Source organism: Aplidium turbinatum, chromosome 11, assembly GCF_918807975.1.
Source record: "Aplidium turbinatum chromosome 11, kaAplTurb1.1, whole genome shotgun sequence".
Classification (NCBI taxonomy): Eukaryota; Metazoa; Chordata; class Ascidiacea; order Aplousobranchia; family Polyclinidae; genus Aplidium; species Aplidium turbinatum.
The window spans coordinates 3850371-3865108 of NC_137482.1; the positions used below are offsets into that span (position 1 = coordinate 3850371).

Below are 14738 nucleotides of genomic sequence, written 5' to 3' on the forward strand. Positions count from 1 at the left end.
CATTTTCAGCCTGTGAGAGCCCACTGCAGAGCGTAAGCCTTCCCCTTTTCATGCCAATTTACACGATTATGTGCTAGTTGGTACCAATTGGTTGTATTGCATTGTTTGTCAATGTCGTCCCTCCATCTCACTTTTGGTTTTCCTTTCTTTCTTTTGGTTTTTCGTGTTGTCCATGTTGTTAATTTTTTAGTCCATCTATTGTCCTGATACAGTGGCGTAGCCAGAAAATTTTTTTGGGGGGGGCCAAATATTTGATGAATTGAAGAGAACGACAAAATGTTTGATTTAAGACATCGCCACCTGATGTGCAGTGGCGCATCCTGGTGGGTTAAGCAAGGGAAGCAATAAAGCTGGTGGGGGTTAGAGCGTGCCGAAGGCACGCGTATTCTAGGGGGGTCCGGGGGCATGCTCCCCCGGAAAATTTTTGCAAAATTACACTTAAATAATGGATTATAACGCTTTATGGAAACACTTTCAGGGTAATATTTGTATGAAACTTATTAGCAGATAAACAGCTATTAACTTATTAAAGGTAGCTCTTATTTACACACAAACGGGCAAAAACTGCGGCTAAAATTAGAGAACACAAAAAACTCAGCTACACAAAAACCCTACAGAGTAAGCGATTCTGAAATTGCTTCCACAGATTAGTTAAAAGAAGCCTAAATCGCGTAAACTTTGCGCGATTTACGATTTGCAAAATTTATTGGTGTCTTTCTGTGTGTCTAAAACAAGTCCTGGGGGGTGTTAATAGCCAGATGTCTTGGAAAACAATATAAATTTATACAAATTATATTAAATCAAATATAGTTATTACTATCTGAAGCCTTTACAAATTGTTTCACCTAACGGATCATCAGAAGGTCTTATTCAATATTTTCAACAAAGGGTTCAACTTCGGAATCCAAACTTTGAAAACTTGGGGGGGGGGGCCATGGCCCCGTTCGCCCCTCCTGGCTACGCCTATGTCCTGATATCTTGCTATATGACCTGCCCAGGACCATTTTAGTTTCTTGATTGTGCTTAGGCTATATCTCGTAATTTCGTTTGGTTTTTGATTCATTCGGCAAAACATAATATAAACTCTTTATTTATAGCTATTGTTAGCCTGAACTTGGTTGAAATATTTCCGTTTTATGAGACGCTGGCAAAAATAGCGCTAGAAATTAGCGCTGACGCTGACGCCGTCAATTTCTTTAAGAGCTTACGCAGTCCTTTACGCCATAAAGTTTTTAGGCAATTTGCGCTGACGCTGACGCCGTCAAATTATTTCAATGACGCGTACAACACTGCATATGACCAAGTTTTTGCACGGTACCCTGTGTTATAGTTGCAACAACGATCTTTGTGACAATGACAAATCTAATTTTTTAGTTGGCAACCCTGATTTTCGGGCCACTTATAAAATGTGCCTACAGGCCAGCAGACCCTTAATCCGGCACTGGGAAGGGGGCCCCCAAAAACAAGATGGCTTGACACAATTGTAAATGACAGTGGTATGGGAGTGCATGAATTGAAGGAGGCTGCGTGGGATCAATAGATGTGGACAAAGATGACGTATAGAGTGACCGAGAGTCGTAAACGACTGAACGGATGAAGAAGAGAACATGTAAAGCATACTTAAAGAATATTTGTTTAAATACACAGTTGAAAGGTTACCAGTGAGCTGTTTTTCTTGACAAAGCCTTTGCAGTAGGCTAGGTATAAAGCAAGAATACAGGTAGTTGAATTAAGAAGCAGGCTAGGCGAAGTTTTGAGCATTCAGTGAATAACCAGGCCTGGTGTTAATAGCGCAATGCAGGTTATCAAAACAAGGTTTATTAAAAGTTAAAAAAAAATTGAAACTCCGAATCAACTTCATTTTCTCAAAATTGTGCAAACTGCTGCTCCACTCCACAGCCCACGCTCAACTCCACCAGGTTGCGCTTTTCTTGGAAAGAAAAAAGAAACTGAATTGGAAACATAACAAGCCCATGTTGCCAGATTTGCAGGACATTTTTACCAATCATTGAAAAGATAAAAAATAAGTTTGTTACAAGAGAAAGTTAGCCTGCATTTGAATAAGCTTACAAATTTAAAAAAAATTCTTGTTTAGTTGAAAAATTTAAATTTTTATTCATGCAATTTGCAATAATTAATTTTGAGAATTAAAGTAGGAAAAGTTGATACTAAATTTTATGAAGTTATGAAAAGGTGATGTGGAATTCAATAACATGTTTATGGCAACCTGTGTCCCAACCAATAATGCACTGTGCAAAACAACAAGCAACATAAGAGAATCAACAAAGAAAATTGAATGTTTCTATGAAATCAACAACTGAGTTATCGAAGTTTGATGCATCAAACTTGAATGAATATGATGTTGGTGCAAACATAATTTGCAATAAGTTTTAAGTAAACTAAAGTGAAGACTGAGCACAATCAAAATGTATTGTAGTTCTAGGCCTATGCAATTCTATCTGTCATGCCCTGCAAGCATGCAGACCTGTTGAGAATGAAATTGTAAACACACGAGTTCAGCACTACAAAGGCTCAAATTTACCACCCCGCTAGCTCAGTGATTACGCATCAAATACCTAAAGATAATCATTTGTGTAACATATTTCACTAGACATGGTCATAAAAGGCTGTTGATAAGTCGTTGTTGCTAGTTCATTTGTTAAATTATAGTTTTTCTTCAGTGTCAAGATTGCAAGTTTACCTGATCAGTGATTTGATTTATCAGTAACCATTGTAATGCCTAACATGTTGCCTAACCTTGTGCTAATGGGGAGATAGGCTGTAGTAAGGTAGCCTACTGTATCTTTGTTTCCAAAATTGATATGACCAATTCATAGTAGCCTACCGTACTGTATGTTAGTATGATACAAGCTTTTTTGTAGCTGTTAGTATATGCATTAAGGAAATTGTGTTTGTATTCTACAATGGATCATATGCATTGCCATGTTATTCCGTCCAGAAGAAGTTATTTTTTGGATTATATGGGAAATGTATCATTTCATCGAACTTATAGTAAGACTATGTTACGATGGCTTGTTGCAAAAATGAAGTTTCTCCGCAATCCACTATTTTCTACTTTGTCTGTTGATCAAGATGGATTAAAGGTTACAAAAGAGGATAAAGTCCTGATCAATATTACCGATCCTCTTTCAAACCAAACTATCATTTGTAACACGAATACAACAAGCAATGAAACTTCAGATAATAAATTCTTTCATCCACTGGCTTCATCAGAATTGCTGGAAGAAGGTTCACTACCTTCATCAAATGATGCATGTGATCTATTGCCCCTTCTTATACCGTATAATGAAATCATTGACATTGTGACATCTACAGATTATGAGAAACGATGCATTGGTTTCATGACAGATAAAGGCCAAGGGCAGTCATTTAATCTGCATGTATTTCAACATGACAATGATGCAGCATTGGTAAGAAAAAACAAATTTATATAAATAAATATGTTTATGCATTGTGTATATACTATAGTAGGTTACAGACTTTTGTTGCAAGTTAAAATTAATTTATACAACTCCATGATTACTAAATGCCATATTTTTTATAATGCTGTAAAACGTAAATCATAATAATAATGAATCGAAGAAGGGACATATGTAGTCGTCAAGTCAACTGCTCTCATTATTTTAACATACCCGTAAGTGTCTTGTAAAGATAAAACCACATGCTCTGGAGCAGTGTTGAATCAACGTCTTTTTGAGTGTCAAACATACTTTCTCAGCCACAAAACCTTGAGGTTTCATTTGGTGATAAACTGTTTCAACTCTTTATACATTTTAAACATACCTCATTTTAGGTGAAAGAAATTGCAGAGACAGTTAGGAAATTCATATGTTGGTCGGAGAAGTGTTCGCCTTCTTGCTTATCTAACTTGATTAGTAAAAATGTCAAGCGTGAAGATTTAGATTCCATCAGGTATTGCTTAGGAGATGGTAGAAATTGTTTTTAAAAGTGAGTTTGGCTGTTGACTCTGTTGTTCAGTGTGGCCTCTGGCCATACTGGTGGTGCACTCAGTAACTATTTGTATGTTTCATGCAAAGCAGTAAAGATGTTGTCTTTTTAAAGTAGTGACATCTGACTTTACTGGGAGAAATCAGAAGTTCTGAGAATGATGGATACCTTTCGCTTTACATAGTTTTTCTTTTGTAGCACACTACTTGGGAGTTATTTGAGCAAGTCTTGAAGCACTTTTTACACAACTAAAACTCATTTTTTCGATAGTTTTGTGTTGCCCGATTGATTAATTGTGTATTAGTGTAAGTTCTAGTTGGTGTTTCTTTTGGGAGCAAGTCTTTTAGGCGCAGACAGTTAGGCGCCGGTGAAATAGGCGCGCACACTGTGGCGTCTGGATATTTAGGTGCGGAGCACTGTGGCGCCTGTTCATTTAGGTGCTATTCCTAGTAAAGTCTGCAGATTGTATGAGCTTGGCAGGTAGGGCAATGCTTTTTACACAAAATGTTATATTGAACAGAAAAATATGTTGTTTTGTTAATGCGCGTGCATTTATTTGTTGTTGGTCATGACTAGGGATTAGGGTGGTTCAAAAAAAATCAATTTTTGAAAATGATATGGGCTACCCTGCCAAAAGTTTCCATTTCCAGAAAAAATAACTTGTGTAAAATATTTTTGAAAAATAATAATGTTTAGGGGTGCCCCAAGCCCCCTAAAGTTTTGGCGATTTTTTCATATAAGCCTAAACTTAAAATGGCTGTGTTTCGAAAACTGTTCATGCTAACATACAAGTGTTTGGGTTCATTTTAATCAGCAAAGTGAGCTCTATGATTTGGCAAAGAATAGTGAATTTTTAAATTTCCGATTTCCATGTTAAATTTTGTTATGTGTTCTAAAGTTGTATTATTGCTGTACAATAGTAAGCCTATAAGTCTATTGGTTATTACCAAAGTCCACACAAGGTCTTAGGTCATATTGGGTTCCCCCACTATGACGAAATGGGTGTTAGCTGTTTAAAACAGGGATTTCATGGCTACCAACCACTCACTGTTGCCCAATTAAGGTGTTCTTTGATGCTTGAGGAAAGCGTTTGCGATGCTGAGACACAAGCTGCAAAAGGAACTGCAACTGGTCTTCACCTTTGGTCAAATGTCCAGAAAATATTTTGCAAGGGCAACATTTCTTTCAGCATGGTTATTAGTGACAATCAGTGATCTAAAGAAATCTTTGGCCATTTGGTAATCACTGTTTCCATCCCATTCTGCAACTGGAAGGTGGAGAAAGGCATATGGGATTTTCAGTTTCTTGAACAGCAGTTGTGTGTTGGCTGTAGCGAATGTTGCCGATGTTTTGGTGTGTATGTTATCCAACAACACAGTAGCTCTTTTTTCTGGAGTCCTCGGTTTCCTGAGCGACCATTATTGCTTTTGCCATTCGATTTTTGATGATTGGCTGGACATCATCATCAAAAGGAGACAGACCCACCAACTCTTCAGAAAGGGGCCTCAAATGGCAAGCCATTTTTCTGTTGCGACTTTGGAGATTGACTCATTGATGGTTGCATACTCCTTCAAGCTTTTCAGAAACACAGATCACTATTGGGAGCCTTCACAGCCAATGGAGCAGTAATCCATGCTTTAACATAAATACAAGAAAATAAAACACACAGTTTATGAAGTCCTGAATGATCTGAATGTCCTGAATGATCACATTTCTGAATGAACATTTTCTGAAATCATTTCTGAAGTCCTGAATGATCACAGTTCATGAAACATAATAATGTTTCGTCATAGTGGGGGGGCCCAATATGACCTAAGACCTTGTGTGGACTTTAGTAATAACCAATAGACTTATAGGCTTACTATTGTACAGCAATAATTCAACTTTAGAACACATAACAAAATTTAACATGAAAATCTGAAATTTGAAAATTCACTTTATAGTACTATTACTCTTTGCCAAATCATAGAGCTCACTTTGCTGATTAAAATCAACCCAAACACTTGTATGTTAGCATGAATTGTTTTCGAAGCACAGCCATTTTAAGTTTAGGCTTATATGACAAAATCGCCAAAACTTTAGGGGGCTTGGGGCACCCCTAAACATTAATATTTTTCAAAAATATTTTACACAAATTATTTTTTCTGGAAATGAAAACTTTTGGCAGGGTAGCCCATATCATTTTCAAAAATTGATTTTTTTTTAACCACCCTACTAGGGATGCACAATACAGAATATCGAATCTTAGAGATTCAAATCTCAATGTATTCGAATCGCATTTGCAGTTTCTTTTCGGATATTAGGATTCGAAAATAAATTTCTCAAATGAATAGTGTGCGACGTTAAACAAATGTAAAGTTGATATTTTCCGTCTTGCGCGCCAAATTTTTTCTTTATGGACTGTTTGTTCCAAACGCCCTTTCTTCCTTCATAAGGTTCACGCAGTTATCAGAACTGCAGACACACAGTGCGTTCCCGTTGTGGTTGCTACAACATTCCCTCTTTATGCATCCATAGGGCCTAGGTGTAGGTTTGTAGGGGATTACCTGTTGGCCTAATTGCTTTTATAAAATTTGGTTCCGGAAAGTGACAGACAATGTACCCGCCTCCATTTTTCTGTTGATTTAACAGCTGATGACGTTGAATCAATGACACATATCCATGTGTCTTAACTATGAGCAGTTTTTGTATATTGCAACAAACTTAAACAAGTGAATTGTTTGATAAAAATCACATATTCACAAGCATCAATTATTGGGAATTTATTCCAGGATTTAATAATGATGAATCGAATTTCTTAATAGTTGTACTAGTAGTCTTTAGCTTGACTAGCTTTTTTTTGCTTTTTGTTCGATATGTTACTATTTGGAAAAAATTGCCGCATAATTTCAGAATAGATTCGAAATTCTCGATTCGAAATTAAGTATTCTAGAATATTCTAGAATAGCCAGGTATTCTGTATTGTGCATCCCTAGTCATGACTTCAGTGAGTGAAGCTGCTTTATCCGGCAATGCTTTTCACACAAAATGTTGTATTGAACAGAAAAATATGTCATGGCTTCCGTGAGTGAATCTGCTTAAACCGGCATTGAACAGAAAAATGTATTGTTTTTTTGGGTCTGCTACTATTCGGTGAGTCCGATTCGGTGAGTTCCTAACCTCCAACCCCTAACCCTAAAACGGCAATGATAATTAGGCTACGGTACCCGATAATTTAAAAAAAAAGAAAAATCCCCCGTTAAGGGATCGGACTCACCGAAACGGGCCACTCCGGTTTTTTTAATGCGCGTGTTCGGCATTTATTTGCTGTTAGTTAGCTGTTATTTCCGAACATGACAGAGTTCACTTATGGTTATACTGTATATGTCAAATAATAACTACACTACATCAGAAAAATATATAGCCTACTGTAGCTTATATTCAAGCGGGTGGTAGGCTTGAGTGAAGAGTAACTTAGTTTCCCGTCAAAATCCTGACTAGGTTTTGCCAAAGCTGAGCTGATACAATTCGCAGACTTTACAAGAAATAGCACCTAAATGAATGGGCGCCACAGTGCTCAGCACCTAAATATCCTGACGCCACAGTGTGCGCGCCTATTTGACGGGCGCCTAACTGTCTGCGCCTAAAAGACGTGGACCCTTTCTTTTTTGGTGTTGTTTATGATTATGATCAAGATTGAGATCAAGATCAACTTCTGAAAATTTCTATTAAAGCAACGACCAAGTAGCACCACTTAACGTAAAGTAACAGCATCACGATCACGATACAATGTTCCTGGACTTCCCACTAGCAGAATATTGGTAATTAGTTTCCCTGTCTTTTTGTCCACTTAATTCAAACCTTCAACCATTGGGCGTAAGCTTGGACATGACAAAAACTTTGTATCTAGTTTTTAAAATATAAATTTCCTCCAGGTTTGAGGTGATGCTTCTTGGGAAGCTGCAAATTAAAAGCGATTATTCGTCCCAACTTAATTTCATTGATGAAGCTGTTGAAAAGTATCACTCACTGGAATCGGAACATGCTGCTGCTCTGGAAGACATGAAAATGATTGAGCAAACGGTACATGGTTGTTGTCAGCCTTAAGACAAAAAATGTCTGAACGATTCTTTGAGTTGATCATGTACTATGTCAAAAGAGTCAATTAAGTAAGACTGTGGGTTTCTAGTTGATAAGTTATAACTTCAATAACAAAATGTGTTTTTCTACAGCATTGCAGATATGCGTTGCTCTTATCAATTCAAAAATCATACAGTATCAGCACAGTGGTATAGAGGCACTGGCGCCGACTTACGGGGTTACGGGGTGGCCACGCCACCCCATAACCGCTGTGGCGAGGTGGCAGCCACCCCGTTTTAGCTAACTTTAGGTTACATTACTTACTGCAAATAAATGTAATTTGAACAGACGTTTAAATTTTTTTTGATCATTGGTTTTCGCTTCAAGTCAACGTAAAGCAAGAGGTGAACCAATACAGTATTGCGAAGAAAATGATTGTTTTTGTCACAAGCATGATACTCGCGTGACATCAAGCAAGCTAGGGAGCGTTCAAATATTACGTAACGCTGTTTTTCCGAATTTTTGACCCCCCCCTCCCCCATGTGACGCCAACGTAACGTTTTTGTCAACCTCCCCTCCTCCCCCACGTGACGCTTTTCCATTACAAAGCCCGTTTTGCCAGTTTATATCAAAATTATGACGTGGAAACATATGCACATAAAATATATTTCAAGATTCATTATGAACTTTTCTGCAAAGACTGCATAGTTTATTGTACTTGTTATCAGCCATTTTTGTTTTCACTGAAAAAGTTTTGATGTTTACTCTAAAAGTTACGTTAAAAAGAATATTGCAGTGTCGTCGCCAACGTAAGCAAGGTCCCAGTTCAAATAAATGACTAGTTTTGTATGCCGATCGCCTATACTGTATATAAAGCTGCTACAGTCCGTGGTTTCATAATGGTAGTGCAATGATGTAATATTTTGTGCTGTCACAGGCGATCAAGGTCACAATTAGGTCGTTGTTCTGTTGCAGACATGTTGTGCAATGCCCGCCACGTTCTTCTGAACGGTCTGCGTGATGCTCAGCATGATGTTGTTCAGGGTTACCAGATATTCAAGCTATAAAGGCCAAATTCATAATAAAAAAAAGGCCAATTTTTTTATTTACTTCTATTAAGGCTAAATAAACGCTAACAACTTAATTAAAATATTTTTTTGTAAATGCCATTTAACGATCAAGCATAACAGAAAATAATTTAACACTGTCAAAGCATAATGACCGGTTCGTTTGCATATTAAATCTGTAAGCAATTACTGTAGTAGCAAAAAAACTAGAAACCATCATCACTTTAATTCATCATCAGTATGCCTTACTTACTAGTGTATATACTTACTCATTTTCAATACTTGGAGAATAGGCTATACCTTAACCTTTCAAAAAATGATTACAATATAACTGTTTCTGATAAAATTGGTGCAAGTTTTATCACGTGGTACCCTCAGAAACTGAATTGTATTTTATTTTGAAATCTAGAGAATGTTAAGTTTATTTTACTGTAAAAAGAAAAAAGGATTTCGCATCTTGCGTCAAATGGGTTGGCAATGCCGATCACGGAGTGATTATTCCACTGTTTTCACTTATTTCCATTATTCCACTTTTATCACATAATTTAATTTCATGATGTTGATGATGATGATTACATTTAAGTAGTCCCGGGTCCGAATAGGTGCTGTTGGATATGATTTCAGCTTAATTTAGTATCCAAACGACGATACCAGCCAGCACAAATAAACTACCGTACTCGTACTCGTAAGCGTTACGTAACGTTTTGCTTGAACCCCCTCGATAGCGTTACGTACGGTCCCCTACATGAAGATTACGCAACACGTGGCTACGAGTTTTTTCCTTGTTGTTGTTGCGATCGTTTTATTTATTACTTGTCAAACGTCATTGTTACATTTGTTAGGTTTACAATGGAATTTATTAATCAATAAAATACGATCTTTCCATTGCCTTCCTCAAAAATCCTTTTTGAAAAATTTTAAGCTGCTCATAATATCGCTAAAAATTATGACAGCTATGAAATACTTGGAAATAAAATTATCTCGATGATTGATAGCTCCCCCTAAATGAATATCTATTTTCAAATTTCATTAAAAAAATGCAATTTTCGAAACTTTTTGAGTTTTATTTAAAAAGTGCCCTTAGTAAAGTAGCAGTTTTACGTTCTGCAAATTTACACGTTTACATGATTGTATTCGAGGAAAGCTATACTTTTGAAAAGAAACTTTTGAAAATATACTTATCGTTGCCTTCCACCACCTGCGAGGCGGAGTGATCGTTTAGTGCACTCAGGCGCATAAAAACCTACTTGCGATCTACCATGACGCAACAGCGATTGAACCACGTCCTGATTTTAAATGTTTATCAAGCTGAAGCTTCACGGTTACAACTTGACCAGTTGATTAACAGTTGGATTGACAGAGCTGCTGTTCGCAAAAATACTTTTGCCAAATGTTAAGTGTCAGAGCAGCAACGTAACAATAAAATTCACGACATACCTCCTGTGCTTTTTTTTTAAAGTTGCTTTGTAAATTATCGAGCTACAAAGCAGGTGTGAAAAGACAATTGCATCTACGAAACACGCTTAGTAAAAATCAAACAAAAACATGCAGTTTGAAAGTTTTTTGGTTGCCATATTGTGCTATCCGCCACCCCGTGCAAAAATAAAAGTCGGCGCCTATGTATAGAGGCATTGCCGAGTGCATTTGTACCTCAAAACAGTTCCCTCAATGCTAAATACTAATCAGAAATAAACTTTTTAGCCATTTTTCTAAGTTCTTTGGTTTGACTCGCACCAGCATTGAACCCATGACTGTCCAATTGCAGACACACTATCCTCAAAGCTATTAAGTTATTCATGTGTTATTACACATTCATCTGCATTAATGTTAATAAACGTATAGATAGGACCTCTGTCATATTTCAGAGTTGAAAATCTGAAGTATGATACATAGCTGGGCACAGTTCTGCTAAAAGAAAGCTTTTCCAAGGTTGAAACCTCCCTTTCATACACAAAACAAGAAGTTTCCCACAGAACAGAGCAAAGTGCGTTTCGTTTCTCTAAAAATCATTTACATTTGTATCCAGGCTAAGGAATCGAAATCTTCGAAGCAGGAAAACGGAATGCAGCAGATTCCGTCCACATTGATTGAAGGTTCACGTGAGGGGGCGGCAGAAATTCTTCGAAGGGACAACCCGTAAGCCTAATCAATGGTTTTCCAGGTTTCATGGTTCTATCAGTATCTATTCTCAGTTTGATTTCTATTAGTAAGGGCAGCCATCATGCCAAGCTGGTGCGTCAGAGTGATGTCTGACAACAGGGCTGGTTTCTATAAGGCTGACTGTATTTTTCCCTTAAAAACTAAAAGGTTTTGTAACACTATAATATGTGCCGAAACTATCTTCGTTTAGAAAAGTTAAAAAAAGAAAGACTGTAATCTACTCTCAGCATCTATGTCAACAACAACAGTATATATATACATGGGCAGTGCTTCCTGGAATAAAGAACGTCGTCCGTCGTTGGAGGAAGTTCGCCAGCAACGATGCAATTCAATGGACATGTCATCAGTGGCTGCATTGCGACGGAACAGTGGCCGCACGCGCCACTGCAGCGAGCCATGCAGTGCAGCTACCATGGGATTCGATAAGAATAAAACCAGGCTATTTCAGGTCATCAATTAGTCAAAAATTATTAGCTCATATCTTTCTTTAGGCTTGAAATGAACGGTTTGTCAAGTAAGGCGGACAAGGAATTCATTCTGTAAACAACCACTGACTACTGACTAGCATACATCACTTTTTTGTGCATTTTCTATATCATCCCAGTTAGCAAAATCCGTCCTTTTTGCGCTGATTTATTAATCTTCACATTCAACGTCTGCAGACGTTGAATTTCTGATGTGGACTGATGTTGCTAACTGAGATAATATCAAGTCTCAGGAGGGTATCTCAAGAATCGATTTTTCTGTAACGTAATGGCATCTTCGATTTGCACATGTTGTAAAGTAAATACATTATATATAATTATATAGATTAGAATATAGACTACAGATGCTGCACATGATATAGAATATAGATTTAGAACACAGACTACAATATAGCGCAAGTGATTTATTAATTGAATACTTACCTAAGAATACTTAATTTCTGTGCTTAACAAATCTTTCGATTTTCACCGTCACAGATAAATTTTGTGACGAATCTTGTTTTATCGGCAATAGGTTGGAAAACAATCTATTACTTTGATATGCCCAAATCAATCTGTTCGAAACGTGGAGATTTCTTTTGTCAACATCGCCCGGCACTCTAAGGTAAGTGACTTCACTTGCGATTGATTGCTAATGCATGTCTCTATTGCTGCTGCTGGATCGGAAGACGAGTCTCATCTCAGACAGCAACATAATATTTCATTTTTACATTGATTCGATGTATTCCATATACACTTAAATAATGTTTAGGTGATAAATGATATTTTGTTGCAAGTGGCACCTTCTAGCTTCACGGCAAAGGATCTGTCAATTTGTATGTTTTAAAGTTTTTTGTGATAATTTTTTTGTTTTTCATATTCTATTACGACTATAAATAATTAATACGCCTGTGCAAGAAAACTTGCACAACGTGTGCCGCATATGACGTCGGGTTAATGCGATCGATATAAACCAGATTCATGATACGCTGAACCAAGAAGTGGCACTTGTTTGTTAACATTCATGACTGTCATCCATTATGGCTCTAATTGTCACTTATGTAGGTTCGTAGAGACACAGACTGATGCAAACATGACGCTCTTAGCTGTTTATATTTATTTGTATTTACGAAATTAATCTATATAGTCTGCTCCTTGTTCTACTACATTATTCTAAATAGATAGCAGAACAAACAACATAATCTAATTACTTGTTTGAATATGAGAATATTTATTTTGAAATTCCTTAAAACACTTTGCGGTTGTAGTATTTCATGCTTGTGGAAAAAGAATTGTTTCTAAGGTTTAAAAACCTCTTTAAAGTCCACCGGACGGCAAACTTTTTTTTATCGTAGTCCAAAGCATTGTTTCAAGCTTGGCAGGCCTACTGATATTTTTGCACTTTCTTAATTACCGCATCACGAAAAGCGCGTTTTAACCGGAATGGCCCGTTTCGGTGAGTCCGATTCGATGAGTCCGATCCCTTAACGGGGGATTTTTTCAATTTTTTTTTTTTATAAATTATCGGGTACCGTAGCCTAATTATCATTGCCGTTTTAGGGTTAGGGGTTAGCGGTTAGGAACTCACCGAATAGTAGCAGACCCCGTTTTAACAACAGAATTTGATCAAAAAGTAACGAAACAATGACAACGAAAGCGAAATAGAATCAATGTAGTGTACGTCTATCATGTGGCCCACAACCACTTCATAAAAATAAAATAATAGTAAATAGCTCACGCCCACAATTGGGCCACGGGCCACAGTTTTTTGATCACTGCGACCCGTTAATGCTAACCACAGTGTGCAAGCTGTGCTATTTGGAGTGGGTCACAAAGCAATTAAAATTTTGTAGCCACTGTAGCTTTGTCCACACCACCACAGTAAAATGTCAACATCGTTCTGTTTATTTGTGATATCATACAAATAGAAAAGAGATTTATATGCGTGGTGTTTGTAAAGACATGTATGCTTTGAATAGGCGCTGTTTTATTGTGCCCATGTGACCTTTGTGACGTCACCCGACGACAAGCGCTTGCGTTGATACAAGCATCGGATAAATATAAATCGACTATCCAAGTACTAGTATCTTATTTAGTACTAAACCACTATCCAGTCTTTCAGCTTTGTACTTTATTGCTTGCAGGGTATCAAGCACAGAAACCACTTCGGTGTTTTTGCGAAGGACAGTGCCAGCCATGCCCTGGTATACAACAACTCATCAAAGGAAGACAACAAGTTCAAATGCTATTTGTTTAAATGCTCGAACGAAGGCGTGGTCAGTACGAGTCGATTGCAACGTCGTTTATTGTCATGGTTGATGTCGTAATCACAACAAAATGAAGTACTTAATTCTGTACCTGTGCAACTTCTAAATTGTGGTACGGACTTCTGTAGTTTAGTTAGTTGTAGTTAAGTTGTAACAAAAGCCTTGTAGTTAAGACTTCTGTAGTTAAGTTGTAACAAAAGCCTTGTTTCAAATTAAGTAGCTTTTGATTCTGTAGCATCTGTTTTAACATTTCGATACATTTCGATCTTGTTTGCAGTGCGATGAAATCATGCAAGCTATGAAACAGGCTTGTCACACATGCGCTAGCGGTCCGGACCCCTTGTGTACATTCCATGCCTTGTGCAAGCGCATCCACACCACCTCTGGAGGGAATATGGAGCATTCCTGGATTGAGAAAGGAACGAACTTAGCGGCAAAGTACATCGCGGCTTCTTTCACAGACGCTGAGCAGAAGAAAGTGAAACAGAAGATTGAGGTACTACTTTAACACTTTATCGATAAATTTTCACTTTTTTTACCAAATATCACTGGTTTCAAAATTGGTTAGTGTTTGATTGATTTTAACCACTTGACATTTGAAACCACCTGGTTGAAATAAATTTAATAAAAATTGACCTAGGTGTCTCTTAACACTCCTTGTATTAATTCTGTTTATTGTGGAGTGAGTAGGATGATTTCTTAGTGAACGAGATTTTAGTTACTTTTGTCAAATCTTGTAACTGATAAACCAT

The 14738-nt window shown here is 37.2% G+C and overlaps 1 protein-coding gene across 1 annotated transcript in view; it reads left to right on the forward strand.

The window, feature by feature from the left end:
* Positions 1-2924: 2924 nt before the first annotated feature.
* LOC145779574 (TBC1 domain family member 1-like) overlaps positions 2925-14738 on the forward strand; it is a 31301-nt gene continuing 19487 nt past the window's right edge. The window contains exons 1-8 of the mRNA XM_082591194.1: positions 2925-3431; positions 3815-3933; positions 7884-8031; positions 11122-11231; positions 11523-11703; positions 12255-12344; positions 13864-13995; positions 14264-14482. Coding sequence (XP_082447320.1) covers positions 2925-3431; positions 3815-3933; positions 7884-8031; positions 11122-11231; positions 11523-11703; positions 12255-12344; positions 13864-13995; positions 14264-14482 — 1506 coding nt within the window. The remainder of the gene's footprint in view (positions 3432-3814; positions 3934-7883; positions 8032-11121; positions 11232-11522; positions 11704-12254; positions 12345-13863; positions 13996-14263; positions 14483-14738) is intronic.